The 24,163-nt window shown below is 36.5% G+C and overlaps 3 protein-coding genes across 4 annotated transcripts; 1 reads left to right on the plus strand and 2 right to left on the minus strand.

Moving 5' to 3' along the window:
• Positions 1 to 116: 116 nt before the first annotated feature.
• LOC131792659 (splicing factor U2AF 26 kDa subunit) lies at positions 117 to 7,650 on the minus strand. Of its 2 annotated transcripts, none has more exons than XM_059110066.2 (12): positions 7,583 to 7,650; positions 6,885 to 6,972; positions 6,313 to 6,376; positions 6,101 to 6,153; positions 5,935 to 5,961; positions 5,509 to 5,641; positions 5,316 to 5,358; positions 4,917 to 4,946; positions 4,273 to 4,335; positions 2,994 to 3,032; positions 2,250 to 2,306; positions 117 to 1,180 (listed from the first exon to the last, which is right to left on the minus strand). In XM_059110066.2, exons 1-12 carry the CDS (start codon positions 7,624 to 7,626, stop codon positions 1,027 to 1,029), a joined length of 795 nt encoding a protein of 264 aa, XP_058966049.1. In that variant the 5' UTR covers positions 7,627 to 7,650; the 3' UTR covers positions 117 to 1,026. The 2 variants fall into 2 exon arrangements, with proteins under 2 accessions (XP_058966049.1, XP_058966050.1); XM_059110067.2 differs by lacking the exon at positions 4,273 to 4,335 and adding an exon at positions 4,396 to 4,458.
• Positions 7,651 to 8,646: 996 nt separating this feature from the next.
• Positions 8,647 to 11,048, minus strand: LOC131792654 (gamma-secretase subunit PEN-2-like). The gene is made up of 3 exons (XM_066168524.1): positions 10,923 to 11,048; positions 10,118 to 10,229; positions 8,647 to 9,242 (listed from the first exon to the last, which is right to left on the minus strand). The coding sequence occupies exons 1-3, from the start codon at positions 10,974 to 10,976 to the stop codon at positions 9,103 to 9,105; spliced, it is 306 nt and encodes a 101-aa protein (XP_066024621.1). The 5' UTR covers positions 10,977 to 11,048; the 3' UTR covers positions 8,647 to 9,102.
• A 58-nt stretch (positions 11,049 to 11,106) lies between these two features.
• Positions 11,107 to 23,197, plus strand: LOC131792657 (nonsense-mediated mRNA decay factor SMG9). Its single transcript, XM_059110064.2, has 17 exons — positions 11,107 to 11,193; positions 11,692 to 11,787; positions 12,702 to 12,742; positions 13,362 to 13,525; positions 13,980 to 14,113; positions 14,475 to 14,587; positions 15,457 to 15,493; positions 16,033 to 16,107; positions 16,721 to 16,816; positions 17,643 to 17,728; positions 18,625 to 18,690; positions 18,980 to 19,023; positions 19,561 to 19,668; positions 19,990 to 20,094; positions 20,960 to 21,039; positions 22,193 to 22,248; positions 22,914 to 23,197. Exons 1-17 carry the CDS (start codon positions 11,113 to 11,115, stop codon positions 22,996 to 22,998), a joined length of 1,467 nt encoding a protein of 488 aa, XP_058966047.2. The 5' UTR covers positions 11,107 to 11,112; the 3' UTR covers positions 22,999 to 23,197.
• The last annotated feature ends 966 nt before the right edge of the window (positions 23,198 to 24,163 follow it).

The raw sequence follows: 24,163 nt of genomic DNA on the forward strand, positions 1-24,163 counted from the left end.
GTTCACTGTCGTTCACTAAATATAATAACTAATCAAAAAGTTGAACGCTTATCATTAACATTTCTTGACTATTCCCATTCGGCTTAACCTTCCCTTTTTTAAAAACAAACTATAAATCTTTGGAAACAATCGTTTAGGATTGATTTTATTATTAGCTCAAATGGGTGTAAAAGCAATAATCTTAATCCGTAAATCGAGTTTGACCTTTTTCTCGCTTCCTTTGGCTTCTCACAAGTGCTAGCATCTTTCTTACAAGACAACTAAGAGTTAGAGCGATGAAACCTCAATTTCCTTCAATAATTACACAAGTCAGTTGTCGGACAAATCACACTCAGAATCATTGTGGGAAATACGTCACGATATCTATTTAACCGATAGATTCCATGATACCGTGCGTCTGTTCTGTAATAATAGATCAGAGATGACGTAAAAATGTGGTAAAACCGAGAAAGTGGCTCACGAGACAAAGCTGCCTGCGTCACTGATCTTTTTTGCCACATTATGACATCTTTTGAGATCTATCACTTTTCAGAATTGCGGCAAAATGGAATATATTTGTTTCCACAGAATAGAATGAAGAAGTTTAAAGATGGAGATGATTATCAGGGATCACAAAGAAAACGAAACAACGATGGTAACACTAAAAAAGAAACCCACACCGTTTGTAACTTACAAATTAAACACTAGTTCATCTTGTTTCTTCCTCGTACTTTAGCGTTTCAATTTTCAGTTTTGCAACCTTCTGAGAGCAACTGATGCGTTCAGGTGCGTAATAATTTTCTAGGAAAGATAGCCACTGGTTAAGAAGTAATTAGGCCAGGTGTCTCTCGCATCAATTAAGGTGTTACCTACTTTAAAACTGACAAAGCTCCTACAGGGAGTGAGAAAGAGTTTGTAAAACGCCATGTGACCGTAACTGGGGTCATGGTTCTAACGACTTATACAATACAAAATAACAAAATTTCTTCATGGTATTGCACACTTGTGTCTAACACTTCTGTTACGGTCATGTGACGGTATGTCAGTTCAGTGTCGACCTCTTCTATCACGATCACGTGGAGATCTATCGCGGCGTGGCGGTGAACGGGATCTATCCCGGCGTGGAGGGGATCTGGATCGGCGACGGGGTGGAGACCTGGATCGAGAACGACGAGTGTATGGAGGCGAGGGTGAACGAGACCTAAAATCCAAAACAAAACCGTTGATTTCGTACTTTAATTTGGATCCATTTATTACTCCTGAGGGTAACCCTTTCGCTACGAGGGAAAAATGACGATCACGGACACTCACGTTCAAAGTTTTTTTACGAGCGTGAGACATAAAAAAATTCTAAGCTTCCTCAAGGATACACCTGATTTAAAGTTTTCCGTGCTTGCAAGACTGGTCTGTAGAAGAGATGGAGAATCCGCGCTCTCTGATAACGGTATAAATTGGGCAAAACCAATACAACTGCAGGATACTTATAGAACCTCTAGCGTAACATAGAGTGTCCCAGGACCTAGATATTGCACAATCTTAATATTCTACTGTGATTTGAGCTTTTTTCAATTCATAAAAGGTTCTTCGTTCTAAGTAATAAAAAAATCTAAAATATCAAAGTAATATGACAATATTTAGGTTAATGGACAGCTTTTTCTACTAAAATTACTTTGGGGGCCAAACTTCCCATTCTTCAACGTTTAAGAAGAAAAAGAAGCACAACTTGGCTGTAACTTTTAGGCTGCTGCTATGCTTTTCTTGTATGTATATCTATGATTCATTTCAGAGCTCAAATGGAAAGCGAGTGTCGTACACACCAGGAATAGAAGAGAGATGAAGTCGGAGAACATAGGGGATAAAATGAGAATCTTTTACAGAACTGAGTTTCATGGGGCCTTATTTACAGAGACTAACGGAACCGTTGCAGTGAAACTTTACTAAAAAGTGTATGAACATAATCAATAAGGAAGAAAAATCTTAAAGAAAATCAAACTAAAGTGATCTTAAGGACAGAGACATATCATCACACTAAAAGAGAGCCGGATGATTGGATGCAGTAATAGTAAATGCAATGAAATCCGTTTATTACTTGAAAAGCAGTGTTTTAAACAGGGAGTTTTTGGTCTGTACATCAATAATTTCCCAAACATAATTTTTTTTTCTTTAAGGTGACCAAATTGATAATTTTTAAGCTTTGACAAGGAGGAATGATTGTAGAACACAACGTTTCACATAACAAATCTTTGTGACCGTTTCTTATTTTTACAAACCGTGGTGGTGTTTCTTTTCCGCCAGGAGCACCAGCAGCACCAGCACCTCCAGCACCTCTAATAAATAAAGATAAATAGATAGAAATGTTCACTTCACATGCTGTGGCTCGATCTGGTTATTCATTTTTTTCTCTGCACTTAGTGGCTGAGAGGATGGGGCTTTAAATATCATTAAAATGCATTGGGTTAATTGAAAAGATAATAATAAAATTAATATCAAATAGGAAATAACAGGGGTTCTTAAGTATAACATCAAATTAGGACTTGCCGCACAGCTGTCGCAACAAGACAAATTAAGGATGCTTTTGATAGTACCAGTATGCAGGTGAGTGTAGTAGAGTCTTGTCAATTTATATGCAGGCAATATTGTAGGTTACAGAATACTGTTGGGGCACAAATTGTTTGGTAATGACATCGAGCCCCCTAATATGAAATACAGAGGTATTTCATATTGAATTTTGCAAGCAAGTTAGCAGAGCCATTTTTTGCAGATAGATAGATGCTGGGTGTCAAATCAAACCTAAGCACGATTGTTCCCAATCAAACCTTCAGTTACTCTTACAGTGCTGAGAAAGAAGTACGAGGGCTAGGAGACAACTCTTCATCAAACTAGTACTGTCACAGAAAGTTCAAGTGTTCAGAATTTAGTGAAGAGTCTCTTAACTGTGTATTGAGTTTAAGTTTCAAGCCTGGATAGGAATATTCAATCATTGTACACAAAAAAATAAAAAGAATAACACATACTTTCTCCTGTTCCGCCGGTTACGGCCATACAGCTCTCGTCTGTATAAAGAAGGTAAACACTATTAGTAATATGTGTGTTGTAACCAACGTGACAGTGATGCTACAGCAAATATCACTGGTTGGAAAGCTTTTAAGGAAGCAACCCACAATTTTAGGAGATTGATGCATGTATTTTACACTGAAAAATTAATAGGCAACACTCTACATTGATAAAAAATTTTTTGAAAAAAAAAAAAAAGAAAAAAAAAAAAAGAGAAAAGCACAGGATTTGAAGCAGTCAATGATTAAAGGAGCTCAAAATGATGAAGTGCTGGAAACCTCTGAAAACACCCTTTTTCTTGTAGCTCAGTGGAAAGACTGCAGGGTTGTTTGTCATTGTTTGTAATTAGAGAACAGATCTTAATGTTGTTTTCATCTCAGTGTGGACACTGAGATTCTTCTTTGGTGTAATCATAACAAGTTTGGTGGCTCACTATTTGAACAACACATTTTTAAAGAACACGCAGCAGATAGCATATTTTTTGTTGATAAACAAACATCCTGTACCCATTACTTGTTTTTGAATTGAGAGTTTGATAACTTTCAATTTAAACTCAAACCATCCAATTATTAAAGAAGAGAAAAAAAAACACACGAAGACTTCAAATATAAGAATGTTCTTGCAGTATATGCACCAGCAAACTGTTGACAGCCAAATCACCTACATTTGATCAGTGAGTTATCTCTATTAATCATGTAATTGTCGTTAAAGAATGAATTTGAATTGGAACTGACATTAAACATATTGGAAATCTGTAGAAAACACTTCTCAAAGGCCCAGTAAGAAAAAAGTATACTTAATGAGTCTGCATCAATTTCTTCAAAAAGGATCTGGTCATCATTACAAACTTGTTTGAGGGCCCCTCAAAATTCAGATGTTTGGAACCACTAATAAAACTCTTGATCCAAGATGGATTTGATTTGGAACAAGCCACCTAACAAAAAGACTAATTCACTCTATTTGCCCAGTGATACTAATCAGCAATATATTTGTGCAAGGAGAGGGGGGGAGAGAGGGTATTGTAAATACAAGGACTTTCATTTTCTGATGCTGCTTGGAATTTATGTTGCATCAAAGGTTCTGCTGATGATGGAAATGCCTTGGTGGAGCTAACCAAAATTGTCCATATATAAATTGTATTCTCATAATTGTGTAGGACGTAATTTTCCAGCATTTCCTGGCAAAACTTACGGTAAAATTCCCTGTTTTCTCTCCACCTGTGTCAACCTAAAAACTCACCGCAGTATTCCTGAAATGGGCCGCATGTGCATGAAGTTACAAAACCCGCCTCGAGAACATTCTCTAGGAACATACAAGAAGACTTCTATCAAACGGATTTAACGCAGTGAACAACAGGCTTACCGGCTGTCCCTTGAGATTGGTCTCAGATGCATGAAGTTACAAAACCCTCCTCGTGTGCATTCACTGCATAACAGATCATGGGATCATACAGTCAGACACTGTCAGCTACGCTTTAATGCTTTTACATGAACTATGCAAATGAGGTTGTACAAGAGCTTAAATAGCCTTACAGTGTAGCACCTAAGCATACATGTAGTCTGCAGTGATATGTCCACTGGCAAACATTCGCCAGCCTTTCTGGAGAGGTCATAAAAAAAGCAAAATGAAGAATTTTGACATTTGGCACTAGTTAAGGTTTCATTACAAGTAACCCTACAGAATATTTGATTTAATCCATCAAATTGCTGAGTATAGTAACTTAAAAGTAACATTCATGTATGACAATGGACCAAATATTTGTAACCATAATTCTAAACAGTTGATAACATCACAGAAATGCTTCTAACTTATTACACTAAACAGTATCTTTCAGTGACAACAAAATATCAAGCTAATCAATAAGATGACAGTCTGGTACTTACCCCATTTCATACTGTCTGCAACATGCCTCCCTGTAAAGAGAAGACAAAATGCTTTGTGAGGTTCGTGCATGACCACATGAACATACTGGTCTACGATGACTGTAATGGCTTCTTGTATGAATATTAGACCATTGATGACTTGAAACCAAACCTTTGTTGAAATCGTTAATGATGACCATCAATCATCACAGCAATCTAGGAAGCATCAGGAAAATGAAAATGCTCCTGATTTTCTAAATGTGTTGCTGACCATCCCAGACAATTAGGGAAGTTTACAATTTCAAGTTTTCATTAGTCAGAAACACTGGGATGGTTGCAAAACAGTGAAATTACTGATCATCTGGGATTTTGGAAACATACAGTGATATGAAAACCAGGCTTAAAGAAGATCCACATTACCTGAAATCAGTGACTGGAGATAACTCAGCATAAATGGGTTGACCTACAAAGAATGAAAACTGTTACACACTTTTGCACTACAGTGGCTAGACAATCTCTTTACAAGAACACTCTGGCTAATATAGGAAGTAAGAATTTATTGTTCTTAATATGTATTGTTTAAAGGCAATTAAAGTAAGATTTTAAATCTCACCATTGTACCAACGATTGTCCAGATCATTGACAGCTTTTTCTGCATCTTCTTCATAGCGAAACTTGACATACACATTTCCAACTAGATGGTCTCCCAGATTATCACATACGTTCATCTCCTCAATTTCACCATACTACAAAAATGTCAGGATTACCAGTAATCAAGTTAGTACAAATCTCATTTAATTTTTGTTTACAAGTAGCCTTCTTAAAAAGCACAAGATGAAAAACTTAACAGAGTATGTATAGTACTTTTAGAACTAAATATGGTTCTCCTTTTTCCATTAAAGCTAGGAGGAAAGATGAAGAAAAAAATTCAAGCCTGTTCCTACTCAATAAGAGGAAAAAGAGGATGGTACCCATAAAAAAACAATACCAAGACTTAAAATTAGCTTGTTAATAACAAGTAATCAAATATTTTACATACCTTTTCTTCAAGCTCCAAAAAAACATCCTGAGTAAGAAAAACAATATTGATTAGGGATGGTACAATTTAATTGCCACTGAATGATATTAGTTTTTGTCTGCTTATAAATTGTGAAAATGTGAAAGAAGAATGTTTTCACTTTATACTGTATTTAATTAAGCCAAACCTCAAAGAATCTGTCATAATGTTCCTGAGCCTCTACATCAGAAATGGCACTACCTGCAATAATGAGACAAAGTGAAGGTTTGCTTTCCAGAGAAGTCATGCAAGATGAATTCCATATTCGCAAACCAAAACATTATTAAAAGTGCACTGTGGTGAAACTTAAATTTAAAGGAATAACTTAAAAAGCATTTTATTGCTTCAATATGAACTCACTTGTCCCATCAGCAACCTGAGCTGCACTCTGTGGATTCTGATACATGTTTTGAAGTAAAATGGTCTGGAGGAGAAGGAACAGTTAACATGAACAAGACAGTTATTAAGGCATAGAATAAATTATAAAACAAGAAAATGTCTTCAGTTTGAGTCATTTAAACTTCTTGCTCTCCTCTATATTAGTGAACTGTGATTTTTACAACTGACTCTGTGGTTGGCTTCACAAGTCAAACGGTAAGTGTTTGTGGTTTAAAAAGTCATTAATAGGAGAGGATGCATGTTCCATGACCAGTAAAAATATCAGTTGATTCAGAAAATTAGTTATTCATGTTAGAATAGTAGACAGAGCTTTAAAATATAACTTTTGGCACTTGGAATAGCAAATTTATGAAATTTGAATGAGAAACGAGTCTTGCAGAGGCATGTCCCCAGTGTTATAAATGCAACAACTACATAAACTGTCACTTACAATGAAGGTTTACTAAGATAGTGTGTGACTACTTTTCACCCCTATGAAAACAATCATGGGCAGACTAAGAAACAGATGGCAAACAATGGAATTAACAGCTCACCTGACTGAATGTTGGTTTGTTGTGGAGCCTTGAACAGCGTTCTCCATGGCGACATGCACCAATTTTGAAGTAGAAAGAACAATTTACTCTGAAGAGAAAATCAACAATCCAATCAAAATAAAAACTTGAGAATGCTAGGAGATCTAAATTTGGCAAGATTGCCGCACAGCCTCTCACTTGATTATACAGACAGTTCTTGCCTTTGAGACTATGGCTTTATTTTAAAACAGTATGGGGTTATACGAAAATCTTTCCATGATAACCAATGCTACGAGAAAATAAATACAATCTCCTTGAAAATATATGCAGTACGTCGTAGATCACTATCAATTATCACGATCACTTGAACCCATCATTTGTACCGTGCCGATATCTAAGCTAAGTTTTAATTTACCAAACATTTCCACGTTTAAATCTTAATTTACAGTCTTTTAGTCTTTCTTAGGGATACAACTTGGTAAGAGAACTGCGTAAGGCTGAAAATTCACTTCAGAATCTTCGCGTAAAGATGATATAAGTCGATTGGATGAAAAGAATTCGAAAAGTCAGATAGCACACATTTTACTCTGCGGTGTTGCACATTTTTTAAGAAACAACAAAGTAATTTTAACACAACTAAGCAAAAGTTAGTTTCTAAAAGACAAAATTTATCTAGAAAAGCTCAAAAATATATGAAAGATCGCTCATAATTTCCTTACTTGTCCTTTTCTGTTCCAAAGATCGAGGCCAAATACTCCGCCATGCTGGTTTTCTCAATTACCCAAGATTGTTGGCGAGCCTTGTTCCAGCGCGCAGTTTTCTCTCGCCCCAAGTCTTTCTCGTCCCTGTCACCCTCACTTTCCTGCCCTCCCAGAGAGAGAAAGAATCAGGCTCGTTGAAAGGTTAACTGGTCGGCTGCAAAACCACCTGGTGCCAAACTGGGAAATATTTCCGTACAATCCTACTCTATTTTAAAACAGAGCAGTAGTCCCACAGGCAATCAATTGTATTTACCATTGTTTAACATGAAAATATCAGGGCTGTTATATGTAGACACAGTCCCCTAAACAAAAGTAAAAGCTTTTTGTGCACATGAAATAGTAATTCTACATTTGCTTCATTTTTACTTGAGCAAGCACATAGACTTGCCTCACACTGGTCATTACCTTCGCCAAGTATTTTGGTGAACTAGGATCAAAAAGTATGGTTTGTTGGGGTGGACCCAATCCAGGACTGTTTTATGGTAACTTTTGTGTTAAGTATGGTGTGTCCCTCAATAAAATGTTGATGGTAGTTCTTGTAGCAAGAATCTACCTAAGAGGAGGAGGGCTGTTGTGAGCCAGTCAATCAATCAATCAATCATTTGCCATCACAAATTCATTGGTCAAATCTTTTGCTGATCATGAAATAAAATTGAAAAGGAACAACTACTGAGTTGTGCTAGGGAGCTTTTGTCAAATCAAAGTCAGAGATTTGAAAGGGAAGGGTGGGAAATTATTGAAATTAAAAAAAAGTTAAAAAAATTGTTAGTGTGAGAAGTATGCATGCTTTCTGCAACACCACACCACAAATTACAGGGTTTGAGGGATGCAAAGTTGTGATCTACACCTTTCCTTAATTTCCAAAAACCTTAGAAAATCAGTTTTTTCCGTATGTTCCAGGTCACGAAAATGAATTCTAAGAAAAGAAGCATAAAACCAGTCAAAAGCATGAATGAGAAAAGCTAATAACACACTTGCCATGAATGTGGAAGAAAATTAAAAAAAATCCATAGAGCACACAGTTGACAACTCATTAACTGTTTAATAAAAAAACTTTGGGCTTTGCAACAAATATTTACATTGTCCAAATGTGTAATATTCTACAACTTCTGCATTAATTTGTGCTTTAATTGGTCCATTTGTAGCTGCCATAGAGTCAGGAGGCACTCTCTCAGAAAGGGCTTCTTTTTCATTTTCACAAAACATTTTAGGTAGAAGCATGAAACATAGCTTGAAATATTTGTTTTCCCACCCTAATTAAGAATACTGCTGTTTCCATCTTGAAATCTAAGGTCTTTGATCATTAAGGGAGGTACTTTTCTAGGCTCTTAATCCTGCAGCATGGAAAATGTTCATCAGCCTCTGACTCTGAGATAAAAACAGTAATATTCCCTTGAAATGAAGATTTTAAACTATGTTTCATGCTTCTACGGCTGCAGATATACAAAATGTAAACAAAATTGCAATGTTGATCTGCTTTATGGTTCTCCAAGTGGTATGACAAATGAAATTTTGTCTCCAAACTCTCCCCAGCTTGCTCTATATTTCTGATAAATGATAATCCATGCCGTCAAACCAGCGAACCATATAAGAAATCCTACTGCTGATTTAATAACATCTGAAAGAAAGATATACCAAACTGTTGTTATATTCACATCCTCAACATTTTCATCAAAATTGAACTATGTTGTTTGTATTTTACTTTGGTATGCTACATGCAATTTAGCAATTCATTGGCTTTAGTTCAACCACTGGGTGTTTGAGGACTCTTGTCTCAGAGGTCTAGTCTCTTAAATGCACAGTTGTAAGAGTTGTCCAAAGATAAAAGTTGGTCCCATGTGGCATCCCGAGTTCACTCAAACACAGCCCTGATCAGTATAAATGGTTGCCATGATGCTGTATCTTTCTGTCTCAGACTATTGAGTAAACTGACATGAGATTGGTTGAGGCCTATACCAAATAAACATTCCCTAAATCTGGACAATAGGACTTGTCAAAAATAACACAGGTCATTGTATCTCTCAGTTGGTATGTGTGCTATGATTGATCAATTTAGCAGGCTGTATTTCCTTGCACAGCCCCTTAAATTTAAAAGGTAGTTTAAACTGATATCTTTTCCCTCTATTTAAAAGTCAGAGATATAATATATATTGCAATAACCTTGTTTTCTCTTTTCCTACTGTATATCACAGAACCTTGCTTTTTCTGCTAGGATTTATGGCCTGCACACTCCATGGTTTGACCACAAATTACAGCACAAAAAACTTGGTCATTAACTGACAGTAGGGACCAAGAATTCCAGAAGTAAGAGGTATTGATACAGGAATATTGCTAGAAGATAATTACTAGCGATAAAAAAAAAAACCTGTGAGAACTCGAACCTCTGCCACTTTTGAAATATAAAATCCAGCAAGAATGGGTGTTGCTATTGTGTTCTGAGAGTAAGTTCCCTCCTTGACAGGTGGCATTAGATTAATGTTGTTGTAAACTTACAAGATTTCAGCTTTGATTGTCCAGTGAAGGTTGGTTTGATGAACGCCTCCCTAAAGAACCACACTACATTGATAAACCAAAGAAATGGCAGCAGAGCGAATCCTCCTAAGAAATGTGTTGACGTGAATCAAGGAAAATAGAAACAAGCGAAAAAGAATATAACACAAAGAAAAATTACAACTCATTCGATAAGTCTACATAGTCAAATTCTGGTATGGCGTTGTGTGTCGCCTTGCTGTAGTAAGTGCAATTTTCTATAATATTTGGAGTACTAATGCCCCATTCACACCAAAGCTTAAACATGTTTAAAAGTTGTTTTGTTAAACACAGTTTAATTTTTTTTTTCTTCATAGAAACTATTTAACCGAATATTTTTGACTTGAATGTAGCACATTGGAAATGCAAGTTAGCAAGTACTTGAATCCAATGGAAAATCAAGTTTTTCAGTTCTCTGTTTATAATTTTCATTCAATGAAAACCAGTTTAACAAAACATGTTTTGCTGGTGTGAATGGGGTATAAGTCTTTGGAGTTACCTTGTTCAACACTGTGAAAATGCTTCCAAAATCACATCACATTACAAGAAAAAAGAAATAACAGTAAACGCTATAATTCAAACCCACAGCTAAAGTACCAAAGCAGGACTAACAAGTAATACGTCCTACAGACATTAACAGTAGCATGGAGTGATTGAGATCAAACGTCTAAGCTTATCAATTCACAAATCCTATCTGCTAAAATTGACCACATAAACCAGCGTAGAACTACATGCTGTGACCATAGATAAAAAGGAATATAGGTATGATATATTTTCTGCATAAGTTGACTTTCTCTTCATCAGGAACTTTCCTCAAATCCATCCTCAAGCTGTAAATATGAACGATATCTTGTTCGACTCAGGAATCTGACGTGATGTTAGTATTGCACTCCCATCATGCAACGGAAGAAAGATTGATTTCGCTGGGTCTTACATGACATACCAATCTGATATCCAAAATGGAGGATCAAGACAGAGGATTTCGTCGAGGACGAGGCGGTCGTAGAAGAGAGAGAGGCTTTAGAGAACGGCCTTCAAGGGTAAGGAATGTTATTTTCAAATTTCCCCACCTTTTTACTGCGACCTGTAACCGCTTGTTGGAGATAAGTAAACTTATAATCCGCTAATATATGGGCTAACAGTTTTAAGTTACTGAGCTTTTGAAAACATTATAGGCGGAAGCGTCTTCGTATATTTGGAAGTTCATTCATACAAAAAGCAGCTTAGTTACTTAGATGTATCTTTATATTCTAAAAAATGTTGTGACTGAAGGTATCATTTGGTTAAGATAATTTTTTCACATTCACAAAATGAATTGGCAGCTTTTGAAAAAAAATTGTCGGGATACACACTTTAGATCTTTTTTTTTTTTATAAACTTTAGATAGTTCCCTTTTTCCCCCTTTTTTTGTAACACAGGAAATGCTATAGATGATGGCCTTCAAGTCATAGAATAAGGGAGTAAATTTATGGAATTTTATATCATCTAGCTAGTCCACCTATCGTTTTTTATTCAGCATCATGGTTTTTTTTCTTCAGGGTAAAGGAGATGGTCCCATGGGAGCACATGCTGCATCCCCCACAGTACCACCCATGAAGACACCCATCATACTCACCAAACCTTCTGCAGACAGGGTCAGGGTCAAAATTTCACTTTACTTATACTACATTGTTATAATTGTTTGTTATTTAATTGCACTATAGGGGTGCACAAATATTATGCTATTTAGGTATGAGTGGGATATTTACCATGCTGAGACAAACATATGAAGCAAAGGCTATTACTTCTTTCTTCATTACACAATGAGAATTGAATCTTTGACCTACCTGTAAATGGAGGGTCCAAAATAGACTTTTCCAATTTTGCATCCAGCTTCTATTTTCCATTCCATTCTGTTGTCCTGCCACAATAAAAATTTTCATATGTATCCTGCCTGGTTAAATCCAAGTTGCTCTAGTTCACCACCTTTATTAACTGATGGACAAATTATAGCCTTTACAATATTGATAAATAAATGAACTCTTCCTTCTTTAATTTTTTTCTCTGTGGAGGAAATTGTATCCACTGCTACCCTTTTTGTAATAAATCACAACACAGGTTACAATGCTATAGGTCTTTTAGGTTTCTGAGGCTAACAATGTCAAAAGTTTCCCCATCATGGAAATAGCACTGTTATGAAAGAACCAACAATGCTGTCAACATGCTCAATGTGCTCTTTGACCACCTTTGTCTGGTCAAGGTCTTTTGACATGGGAGGAGACCTTGTGTTGGACTAGCATCCCATCCAGTGGAGAATGTTAAATTTATTCCTGGTTGCTTTGTGCTAAGGAAACGGTGATAAGTTGTGGTTGGGTGGGCCAATAGGCTGGAGTACAGTCTTTGCCTTTTATCACTCAGCTACAGCACCCTTTATTTCATGGTAGTCATATTTATGGCACTCTCATAATGTTTATACTGCTTGAATGTTGAAATTACTTGTGGATTTAATTTGAAGTGGCATACATGGAATAAAGTAATGAATATTATATTATAACTGTTACATTTTTAGGGACAAGAAACGCCAGTGAAGCAAATTTTGATAAAACCAAGGTAATAGAGTTGTCCATGTTCAATAGAAACAAAGTACTTCTATCAAATTTTTTAATTCATGTATTGACACATGAAGTCATTAATCTCTGTCAACTGTGATGAAAATATTCATGACCAAAACTTACTTTTTGAGCGTGAAATTATTTGGATATTTAGCCAAAGATTCATAAGTCACTTAAAAATTGAGAATGATAAGTTTTGTTTTGTCAACTGAGTTTAAATATAACTTGGTTAAGGTAGGAGTTTCTAATGGTGACATTTTGAGTATTAGCCTTGCGTGAGAGGGAGTGGAAGGAAAGGTTTACTTCAAGTAAAAAATTTACAGAGCAGTAATTGTGTGCCTGAGGCGGATCAATAGTAACAGTTTCAGTTACCAGAGATTAAATTGGTTTACAGGTGAGAGATTGGTCTGGTATAAATATTCACTATTTATGAGCTGCAGTAGGTATGCAAGTTGTTTTTGTTTCTGTCACTGAAACTGATATAGCTCATTGGCTGCTAAGAGGTTTGAGATATCATAAGGAGGGGTTAAATTGTCTGTTATTTGACTTTCTATAAATTATTCTTCTGAAGATGTCTTCCACTAAAAATAGTCACCTTTACCTTACATATCCTAAAGGGAACATTTACCAGAGGCTTCAGTAAGTTCCAGTGCCCCTCAGCCAGCCACATCACGTGGAAAGACTATTTTGTCTGATCATTCAGCTGGCCAAGGAACTGAGAGATCTACAAGCACTGCAACAGCACTCAGTATGGGTGGTGCAACAGGAGGGCCAGTATCAGGTAAAATAAGTGTATTGCCTAGGTGTGGCATGTTCCTCTAAATTTGGACATTTTTACTTTTCTGTGTATAATGTTCATGTACATGAAAAAGTTATATGCATCTGATTAGCTGAAAAGGAGTGCATTCTAATGTAACATGAGTGCAAAGTTGTAACACAATTGTAAATTACAAATTGCACACGTGCTGTCAAAATTTCGTCTGATGTGACTTTCTGTGATGCTTTTTCATGTAAATTATTGAAAAGTAACAACATGATTTCTCATGCAATTTGATGTAATAAGCACTTGTAAATTTTTCTAAGACAACAAATTGCACTCACTCTCCAGGCTTGTGCAATTTTGTTGTCTTTGAGAAATTTACCCGTGCTTGTTAACACCAAATTGCACTGAAAGCATGTTATTACCTATACTAATTTTGTTGGTAGCAATCTAGTGAATTGTTTTGTTTCCTCAGGAACAAGTGCAAGTGTTGATGCACTTGCAACCAACATGGCCTCTCTCAAACTTGGTCTACACAGTCATGATGGAGCACCACAAGTATTGAAACTGCTGGATGAGAATCTTCAGTGGAATGATGCTGCTTTAGAGGTAAATCTATGGACTATGACAGAGAATTTTATCCAATATACTCAGTTGTGATGCTTTTTCCTGTTGTAAATGTAACATATTTTAATGTAAAAATGCAAAAATTATCTCTTGTAATACCTTTTTTAATCCCCCAGTCGGATGGAGTTTTGACAGATGAAAATTCAGTTGTGATCAAGGTTTGCACTTGTCACAAAAATTCTGGAAACTTCAAAAGTATTGAATGAAGCTCTTATCTAAGAAATAGTGAAAATGATTCATGTGGGAACAAATTTGTTGGAAGTACTGTTTTTAGAAATGCTTACTAACTTAATAGATAGTTTTTCAATCACTCTTTAACACTCACTTATTTGTCATTTTTTAGATGCTTCTTGATCAAACAGATTTCTTGGTTGTGGGGGTCATTGGTCCACAAGGTGTTGGCAAATCAACTCTTCTCTCTGTTCTGGGAGGAGCTGGGCCTTTTACTGACTCCAGGTTTGTGATTCTTCAGCTTCACTGTTTTGTTAAAGTTAACTGAATTGTTGTATCTCTGTCAGTGAAAAAATTATTTCAACACATTGTTTTCAATTGACATCATGACATTCATGTTGGTCTACAAAAACAATGAATAACCAGCTTTTTTGGCCACCAAGTTGTTTTCCTGTAGATACTTTCATTGATTTGCTCCAGTGAACTTTCAATTAGCAGCTGTTTCCGTGCAAGAGATGACTCGTTCCTTTTTCTGTTGTGATGTAATCACATAATTTTGTGGATGTTTGGACCAATGGGAACTAGTTAAAAGTTATTCACCAAAGTGAAGGTGAATTGAGATGGATATTTATTGAGCTGTGAAGCAGGGAGGTAGATGTTTGCCACTTTCACCAACACTGATTGGAATAATGGTTTTAGTTTTTAACTACACAGAAATTGAAAATTAGTTGATTTATGTCAGTTTTGTCTCTTCAGCTGCTTGGAAGTGAATAAAACTTGCTAATCACTTACAAACTAGCCAATCAGCACTTGCAAACAGCAATGTTCACGTGTGTGGTATATACTAGTCTCTAATAAGACTTGTCAAGTGTAACCTGAGAAGTGCAAAATACTGTGGCTGGGATTGCCTGGTTTTCACTTTTGATGAGAGCATTGCCAGCAGGTGATCTAAAAATATTTCCACTTTCTTGGCTGATCATGAGCAGTATGGGGTTGAACTGTAGTGATCTACCTCACAAGGGAAATTTTCTTGATTACCTTCATGGTGACACTCACAGAGCTTGAGCAAGGACATTGTTAATAATTTGTAACTGTGATCAATGACTGAAATCAATTTTTATTAGTAACTTCTTTCTCTCTCAAAACGTTTTTAGGTCTTGCTTATTTCCTGTGCAGTCAAGACAGGTTCAGGTCAGTTGAAGGTTCTCTAAAGTGCTGAATCAATATGATATTGATAAATGTAAGCAAAGCTTGTGTCAGACACAGAAACCTTGTGGTTAATGGGTTAGACTGTGAATGGAGAGGTTCGGGTTTGAAATCAGGCTGGGTCTGTATGTTCTTGGTAAAGACACTCTACCCTCTCATAGTTACCTTCACCTCAGAGGTAAAATAGGGTTCTCGTAACCTGTAAGGGAAAGCTTACAAAATGATAAAGGCTTGGGTTGGGAGGCCGAACAACTCATGATCAAAAAAGTATCCCACACAGGGGATAGTCATATTTTAAAATCAAACTGTAAAGAATAGAGAAGGAGGTTCTGGCACCCTAACCATCCATTTTATTTCTTCAGCTGAGAGTTTTATTGCATAATTTCCAAAACTTTTGGATCACTTGTCCCCTAACCTTACTTTTAATTCCTTTAACTTTGTGGCACATTTGTTGAGTGTTTTTGGTTTTTTCTTTGACATTTATTAATAATTGATTAGTCACTGATTGCCTGGGTGTTGTGTAGGAGGATGGAACCAATCAAAGTACTGGTATTGATTTGGCTGTTACACAAGAAAGAGTCATTCTTTTGGATACTCAGGTGCTGTCATCTAATCTTGATTGTATTAACAGTTAATACTTTTTCAATAAACCAAGCTCACTAACCAAGATGATACAACCAATCAGTCCCCTTCCAATCCTACCAATGGAATCTTCATAGGTGAAAGACAATGTTAATTTTAAAATGATAGCCAGGTTTAGAAGGGATACTGAAAAAAAATTACTGCTAGGTTTTCATGGGAATGGCAACATATGAGAGAAATTCTCCTAAAAGGCACAGCCCTCATATATGAATGAGGCTTTATTTGGGGAATATACCTAAAATACTATTACCGTATGCCTTAAAACAGAACAATATCTTATGAGTGAGTGCAGACAATGAGTAAGACATTGTTCTTACCACTTGAACATGAAATACATAATTATATTCTTGTCACCATGTAATATCCTCTATATACAAGCAGAAATTTTGCTCTTTGCTCACTTTTTCCGTGTCCTGCAAGGCTTGGAAAAGTGCATTTAATTTAAACCATCAAATTAGGTGTATGGGGTTGTTTTTCATTGTGGGCTTGTTTCTTCCCATGAAAGCGTATTTATCATGGATATTTTTTTCTGATGTTGTCTTCATTTTTTTTCCTTGTTGATAAATGTAGCCTTTGTTAAGTGCAGCCTTGCTCGACCGTTTGATCCATCATGATCGTAACATTCCTCCAGAGTATACTTCTCCAGAGAACTACAATGAAATTCAGGTACAGATAAATTTCATGATTACAGTAGAAAACTTTTAATTTATAGTCTTTAATTTACAAATTCTTCTTTCAGATTGTTTGGAATGCTTCATATTCAGAAGCTCATAAATTATATTGCTTTTTTCAGGATTTGATATCTTACAATAATTCCCTAAAATTAATGAGAGCACCGATGCTTCTGTTGAAATGTTAGAAAAAACATTTTTGGAGGGTTTGAGCAGGAACCCACAAATATTTCATAGATTTTCTATTGACTTTTGTGGCTCAGTTTACCTCCTAAATGAAGTCTGGATGTGGTATACAAATTTTTGATTACTAGATAATTTAGTTTTATGAAAATAGTTTATAAGCTTTTTGTTTTCGAATCACTCTATGGAGACCACCAATTCACAGTATCAACTCAGGTCAGGTGATAACCCAAATTGTCTTGTAATACCTCCTCCCCCCTCCCTTTCATCTCCTCTGACGCAGCACCTCAGTTTCATTAGAAATTTGCCCTCTCGTATCATGAATTTTTTAATTATGCATAAATGCCTCTTTTACCATTTAGAAATGAGATTTAATTCTTGTTGCTTATATTAGTAAAAGTGCCCAATTCAATTTCAGACTTTTTGTATCCTTGGATCTTCTAAATGCAGTGCTGGATAATTCTAATTTTCATCACTCTGTGATTGGACCAAAAACTCGCATCTCTCTCTCAACCAATAAGATGTAAAACTGAAACCAATCACGACTTAATCACCCTCATTTTAATCTTGGCACCCTTGTGTTCATCTTGACATGACCTTTGTTGACCTTTTCTCATTTTTCCTTTTCTTTTTTTCAGTCACTGCAAATTGTCACTTTCCTCTTAACAGTATGTCATGTGATTTTAGTTGTACAAGATTGGTTCACTGATCTCACCATATTAAGGTAACGTCTTTTGCTTGTGTGTTAACCCTTTTCACTTGTAACATCAGTTTACATATTCTCCTTACTGTTCTTTATACATTTCCTAAAGCGCCACCAAAAAGAAATTGTTTAACAATCAAGAGATTCTTTGGTTGCTGATCATTTCTTTTATTCTCGTGACCTTAACAAGTGATTTGGGGTTGATATTGTAAGGAGAATCTAGAGGTCAGTCTCTCTCAGGGGTCAAAGGGTTAAGTTGCTTTTGTTTGTGTTTTAAGTCGTACAAGATTCAGTTTCAACTCTTCGCTGATCTTCAGTAACAAGGTGCTTTACAAAAAGTTAATCCGGCTGTGACCAAAGCAACTGCGTTAGCCTGGGCCGTTTAGTTTGAAGGGTGGATAGCGCTATCCAGATAAATCACCATCCAATGGACAAGTGTGACAAAATGTACAGTGCTATCCACCACATAGTGACTTATCCAGTGGATAGCATTAAAATTTATCCACCCCTCAATTACCTGGCGGTACAGACCTTGGCATAGCTGGCCATATTGTACTTTATTTCACCATCGGAGTATTTGGTATTGTTTTCTGTAAGGCACAAAATTACTTTCAACAGTGAGGGAAACCACAGAACATCATAGTCAGTGGTAAGATAGAAAAACACCTAACATGGGAAGACTAAACCAAGAGAGACGGATGATAACAAAGGATGGAGAAGGAATCACACAGTTTACAGATAACTTGAAAAGATGAATCTAAACGTTCAACATTTACAGACTGTGTAGTGGGCTCTTAAAAGATACCACTAGCAAAAAATATGGGGGAAAAAAGCTTTAACTGCTATAATGTTAAACGACCCCAGCTGGTATATCAGATGAACATAATTTGTTTGTTTGTTTGTTTTTTAATTTTCAGGCTTTTAAAAACAGCTGAGATGTTGAAGCCTTCATCGACCAGCCACACCTCACACGAATCCTCTGGGTGAGTGAATGGTTGAAAATATTTAGATCCTCTGCCCTTGGTTATATTATCATAGGGAATGTTATAAAACTGAATGAATGTTAAAAAACCAAAGTAATCACACACACTTATCAGAATAAAAGCGAATATTTTAAGGAGCTAGAGAGAAGTAAAAGGGAGAAAAAGAAAACCTCATCAAGCATAGGATGCTAATAGAGCTCTAGCTGATAGCAGAGACCGGAAAATGCAAGAATGATAACATGAAGAAAAAAAGGAGGTTGTTTCATGGCTTTTTTTATTGGTTTAACAGCTTAGGGTCTTCAGACGAGTCAGATGAGAATTATCCAAACATAGGTAAGACAGGAGCAGTTTACGTTGCTTTCAGATATGATTTGCTACCCTGGTAAAATTCATCTTGGTCACATGCTGAAACATAACCACGTATGTCTCTCACATCCAAAGATTCCGCGTAGGGTGCTGTGTAAGTGATTAAGTTTCCTTGACAGTAAGCTCTGACAGAATTAGTGCATTAGGAGAGTAGGACACAAGTTAACGCTGATCAGACTTTCAAAATATTTACATGCTTGAACTGCGAGAAAAAGCAACTTGAAATGCGTCAAACTGACGCTAAAATTGTTGTGAAGCAATGTTAAGCATTCCATGTTAGGTCTGAATGATTGGGAGGATTGACAAAGCTTCGAGATTCGTTACCAGTCATTTTCACAATGTGGTCATTGTTTCCCTCAGTGAACTCCTCACCATACCCTTGAGCTGAGCACATCACGAAGAAGACTAAACACAAGTCAACTAGCAGCTTTTTCATTGCTTTCACTACGCTTATATAAGTTGTTTCAATGCAATGGGATCATTTTGTCATTCTTTCTATTGCAGTTTTTGTGTATAACAAAGGCACAAGGGAGGATTTTCACCATGAAAACCTGAGCTCTATGCATTACACAACCAGCACTCTGTTTCAGCACTCAAGATTGAAGTTGCAAAGTATACGTTAGCCTTACTAATATTTTAACTCCCAAGATCTGATTAGCCATTTTCCTCTTTAATTTCTATGTATGCTCATGTAGATCAGTTACAAGAAACCGTTCTTAAAGCAAGAAAACAGGAATGGCTTCATGTTTGCAGAAATGTTGCAGGAAAAAAAAAATTAAAAAAGTGGTTCAGTCAAAAGAAAGATCTTTTTTTGTAATTTTTTCAGGTTCTGTCTTGAATCAAAGCTACAAAACCATGGGAAAAAGGGGGAAATGCTAGTTGTAGTCCTCATCCTCATACACTGGTTGAATTTCTTTATTTTTGTTGGTTCAGCTGGTATTTCTCTGTTGAGCTCAAGCTTGATGCCTTACAGAACACTTCTAACATCTTGTGATGATATGAACATATTCGTGGTACCAGTCTTTCAACCACATGGAGGTAAAATTTAGCAGTATGAATTGAACCACAATTCTGTCAACGTAAAACGTGTCCAAATTTGACAGATTTTCCATAAATGAAAAGTCTTTTTCGTTTTCAACATAAATTGCGGACTATTTTCAGTAATTACGTAATTTTCTTCTTAGCTGAGAGAGTTAGAAAGAGTTTGTTTAAAAAATGCCGAAAGGGAGTGATTTGCTAACTTTTGAGTGTCCTCCCAAGATTCTATGTGGGTTATTCATGCTGATAAACCAATAATAGGTGTGTTCTGTTTCTTTCATGCAATAGCTTCAAAATACTTCGTTTTGCTGTGTATTTGTTGGCTTTATTACACCCATTTTGAAATCACTGGTGGTCTCTGTAATCTGATTGGCTCTAATTGGTGCAATTTATTCTCGAATCACACCATTTTTGCTTTAAATTGCATCTTTTTCCCAACCAATGAGCAGGTCACACTAAAAACAAAACAACCAATCAGATTTCAAGGCTTGTTTAAAGTAACCAATCAAATTGAAAGACAAAGTGTATCATGTGGCAAATTTGGCAACTTTTTTATTTTCCCCACCCCCCCTCCCCCAAATGGATTAATTTAATTTCAAACTGGCTCAGTACTGTATCAATAAAATATAAGAACTGACCAAGTCCTGTATTTGGGCGATTTCAAAATGGATGTAATAAAGTGGTAACTGAACCTCATGTTGTGCAATTTTGGTCTGAAATCATACTTGTGATTTCAGCCAAAATTGCACTCCACTCAGTTCAATTACCATTATTAATACCCAATGCGGTATTTGACTTATTAAAGCACATGTGGTATTAAAGTTATTTTATAGATTACATTTTGTTTTTTTTTTTTCTTCTTAAGGGAATGGAATGTGCACCAAGTCACCCACATATCAGGGACATCCAAGCTTTGATGTGGTCTTACACAGTCTCCGGAATCAGGTCACCCTTCTTGTTCTATTAGGGAAATTTCCAATTGAATGTTTAAAGTGATATGGGATTGCAATCGTTTTGCTTTACTTCAGTAATTATTGGTCCAAAAAAGTGCGCCACTCTCTCAGTCAATCAAATGCAAAACTAAAACCAATCATGACTTGATGTCCACGTTTTCCTGCGCTTCAGGTAGTTTGGTTATTTTACTTTGAATCCTTATTGGCTCTTGAAGGTCTTTTCCTTCCGTCTGATTAACCGTTGTAATTACTTTCATTGGTTTTGATTTTAAGACTCTTAATCGAAAAGCGCTCTATTATTCATTTGTGAATTGTATGGCTTATCACTTGTCTGTTTGTCACCATAACCCCTGTAACAAACTACTGGCTCAGTCAATTTGTTGAGTAGTTTTGGGTTGGCCTGTTTGGAATCGAGTCAACTATGAAACATAACATCAAATTAGATCAGACTCTGAGCTCAAATTTTCTAATAAAGTGAGGTGTTTCATTTTCCTTGATATTTTGAGGGCAGGTTGTAAAACTGAAAAAAAGAAAATCGTGGTTCTGTTTCTTATACCATGCCCAAAATAGGAATCATTTATCTAGCTGTTTCTTGCTTTTTCTGAACATTCAGTTGTCTTGGTTTGTGAAGGAAAAAATTTCCAGAAAAAAGGAGAAGGCTTACCAAATAGGCCCCTTCTTTTGAAAGGATACTGCCTGGAGTTTGTGTACTTGAAAAACCAACAGCCTGATGGACTTATAGTCAGCGAAGGAGGGGGAGGGCAGAGGGGTGAGATAATGGGAAATCATTTCGTTCACATTAGCATTGAGAAAGGGAAGGCTTATAACCGTCAAAGTCAATCAGCATGAGAAGTGACAACCCCTATCTGAATATGGCTCTGTTCATTTCTCTGTAACTTCCTTTCACAAAGCCTTTTATTTGTCATGCTTGCATTTCTAGCATCTCAAGCCTATTTGACAAAATGAAAGCCAGATGCATTGTGTGCTGGACAACTCACGTGTTTTTTTATTTCCTTTTTAATTGCCTTTTTCTATTGAATTTATTGTTTGGTTTCTCATTTTCCCAGGTTGAAATGAAAGTTATTCCCCTCTGATGATAATGTCACAACTTCCTTTCACTCATAGTTAACTGTTGTTTTTTTCAGGTATTTTCTGTTCACAGACACCTCCTTACTCATCATTCCCTGACAGAGAGAAATTGGTAATATATCACCTGACTGTTTTTTTATTGTTGCTGACTCGTCCTGAGAGGGAAGTTTTTGAACTCCCGTATGCTAAAGTTTTGCGTGATGCTCCCTCTTGTGTCACATTAGGTCAGTCCTTCTGCCCAATGATTCGTGACTACAGCACTTCTATTTTGCAAAAAAATAATGCAAACATGTTATGATAAAGGAACAGGGTAGCCTTAAAATCTCTTTGAACGTGACAAAAAGAGTTTTTTTTATGGGGGAAAGTGCATATTGAATACTTTTGTTCTCAAACCAGATATGTGAAATAGATTGTACTTTGACATGAGCCCATTACCCTGGTGGGCTACTGATCTTGACCAGTGGTAGAGTAACAAGTGAACTGCAATGAAGATAATCAAAGAAAGAGAAGTTAACATGGGATGAAAGGACCTCTAATTTCCTTCCAACATGTTGCTTTGTTGCTCAGTTTGTGGCAACTCCCTACTGTTAACATCACACTGGTATCCACGCTACTGTGTGTTCCACCTCTCCCCTCCTCTGTATTAGCCACTGATTACACCCCACTGGTCTCTGCGAGACATTTGTTTAATCCTTGTGGAGGCCTGAAGTTTTTTACCTTGATTGACTGGTACCTCTCTAAGGATCAACTCTTCATCTTTATTTTCTTTGTTTCAAGGTTTCACTTTGCTGCTCGTTCCTGGGAAACTGTCAGAAAATCAAGTTTGATCTCCGAGTACAACAGACGCCTTTGTTCTCAGTAACAGAGACACTTCTGAAGTGTTAATAGGAGACAGGGCTCTGTAGCGATTCAGTTTCAGCTTTTAGGGTACTGGACGAAGGTGTGGAGAATTAGTTCCTCCCAAGGAAGTGACTTTGAATTCTCTATAAGAAGGTGTTACTCAGTTGTGTAAATAACTCTTATCTTACTGATCCAAATATTGAAATAAATGTATTTATTGTCAAGCAATGTGTGTGTCAGTGCTGGTTTAATCATGCCCCGGCCAGGATTTGCATGATTACTTTCATGGGTCACTGTGTACTGCTATCAAAGAGTGCTCCATGTTATTATAAAACAACTGAAAAATAATGATTCAAGGCATGCATGATCAAAGAGACTGAACACTAAAACATAACTATGCGTGCTCGCAAAATCAGACAGTGCCTTTTCCTCCCCTGCCCTAAAAGAACAAAGGGAGGGTAGAGGGCGGAGCATGGGTGTGAGGTCGTTAAACAATACACTGGTGTTGACAAATACTCAGGTTATCTGGTTTTCTCATGAAAGAGAGAGCTTTCACACTTTTTTCTTTGCAAACCCTGTACCTATTTTGTTTACACTCCCTTTTGACTTTCGTTTGCTGAAGGCTAAGCCATTAAGATGTAGAGTGCAGTAATTTCAAACCCTGTCTAGATTACTTTATTTTTTTAAGTTACGTACTATAAGTAAGCATGATGGTGAATTATAATTTTCTTTTTACGGCCCAAATATTTCAAGTGCACGAAGAGCTGATGACAATTACTTTTTATGACTGTCCTGAACAGTGCTGCTGTGAAGCAGGTTAGTGTATTTGTGGCTGATCAAGTTAGTAAGCAGGACATTCAGGCTTCAAGCACGCAATTTTGCTCAATGCTTTTAGAGGTCCTTTTCTGACCGTGACTGCTGAACTTAAGCAAGTATTCCTCAGCTAGCTGACAAGCTAAGACTTGCAGTGTTACTAGGGGTTTCCAAGAACAAATATTTTAAATTTGCAAACAGCCCCAGGTTAGTTTAACTCCTTGTTTAATTAGCTCTCGAACCACCAACTTAAGTAAGTTCCTCAGCTAGCTGACAAGCTAAGACTTGCAGTGTTACTAGGGGTTTCCAAGAACAAATATTTTAAATTTGCAACAGCCCCAGGTGAGTTTAACTCCTTGTTTAATTAGCTCGCG

This window comes from Pocillopora verrucosa, chromosome 6 (genome assembly GCF_036669915.1).
Source record: "Pocillopora verrucosa isolate sample1 chromosome 6, ASM3666991v2, whole genome shotgun sequence".
In the NCBI taxonomy this organism is placed as follows: Eukaryota; Metazoa; Cnidaria; class Anthozoa; order Scleractinia; family Pocilloporidae; genus Pocillopora; species Pocillopora verrucosa.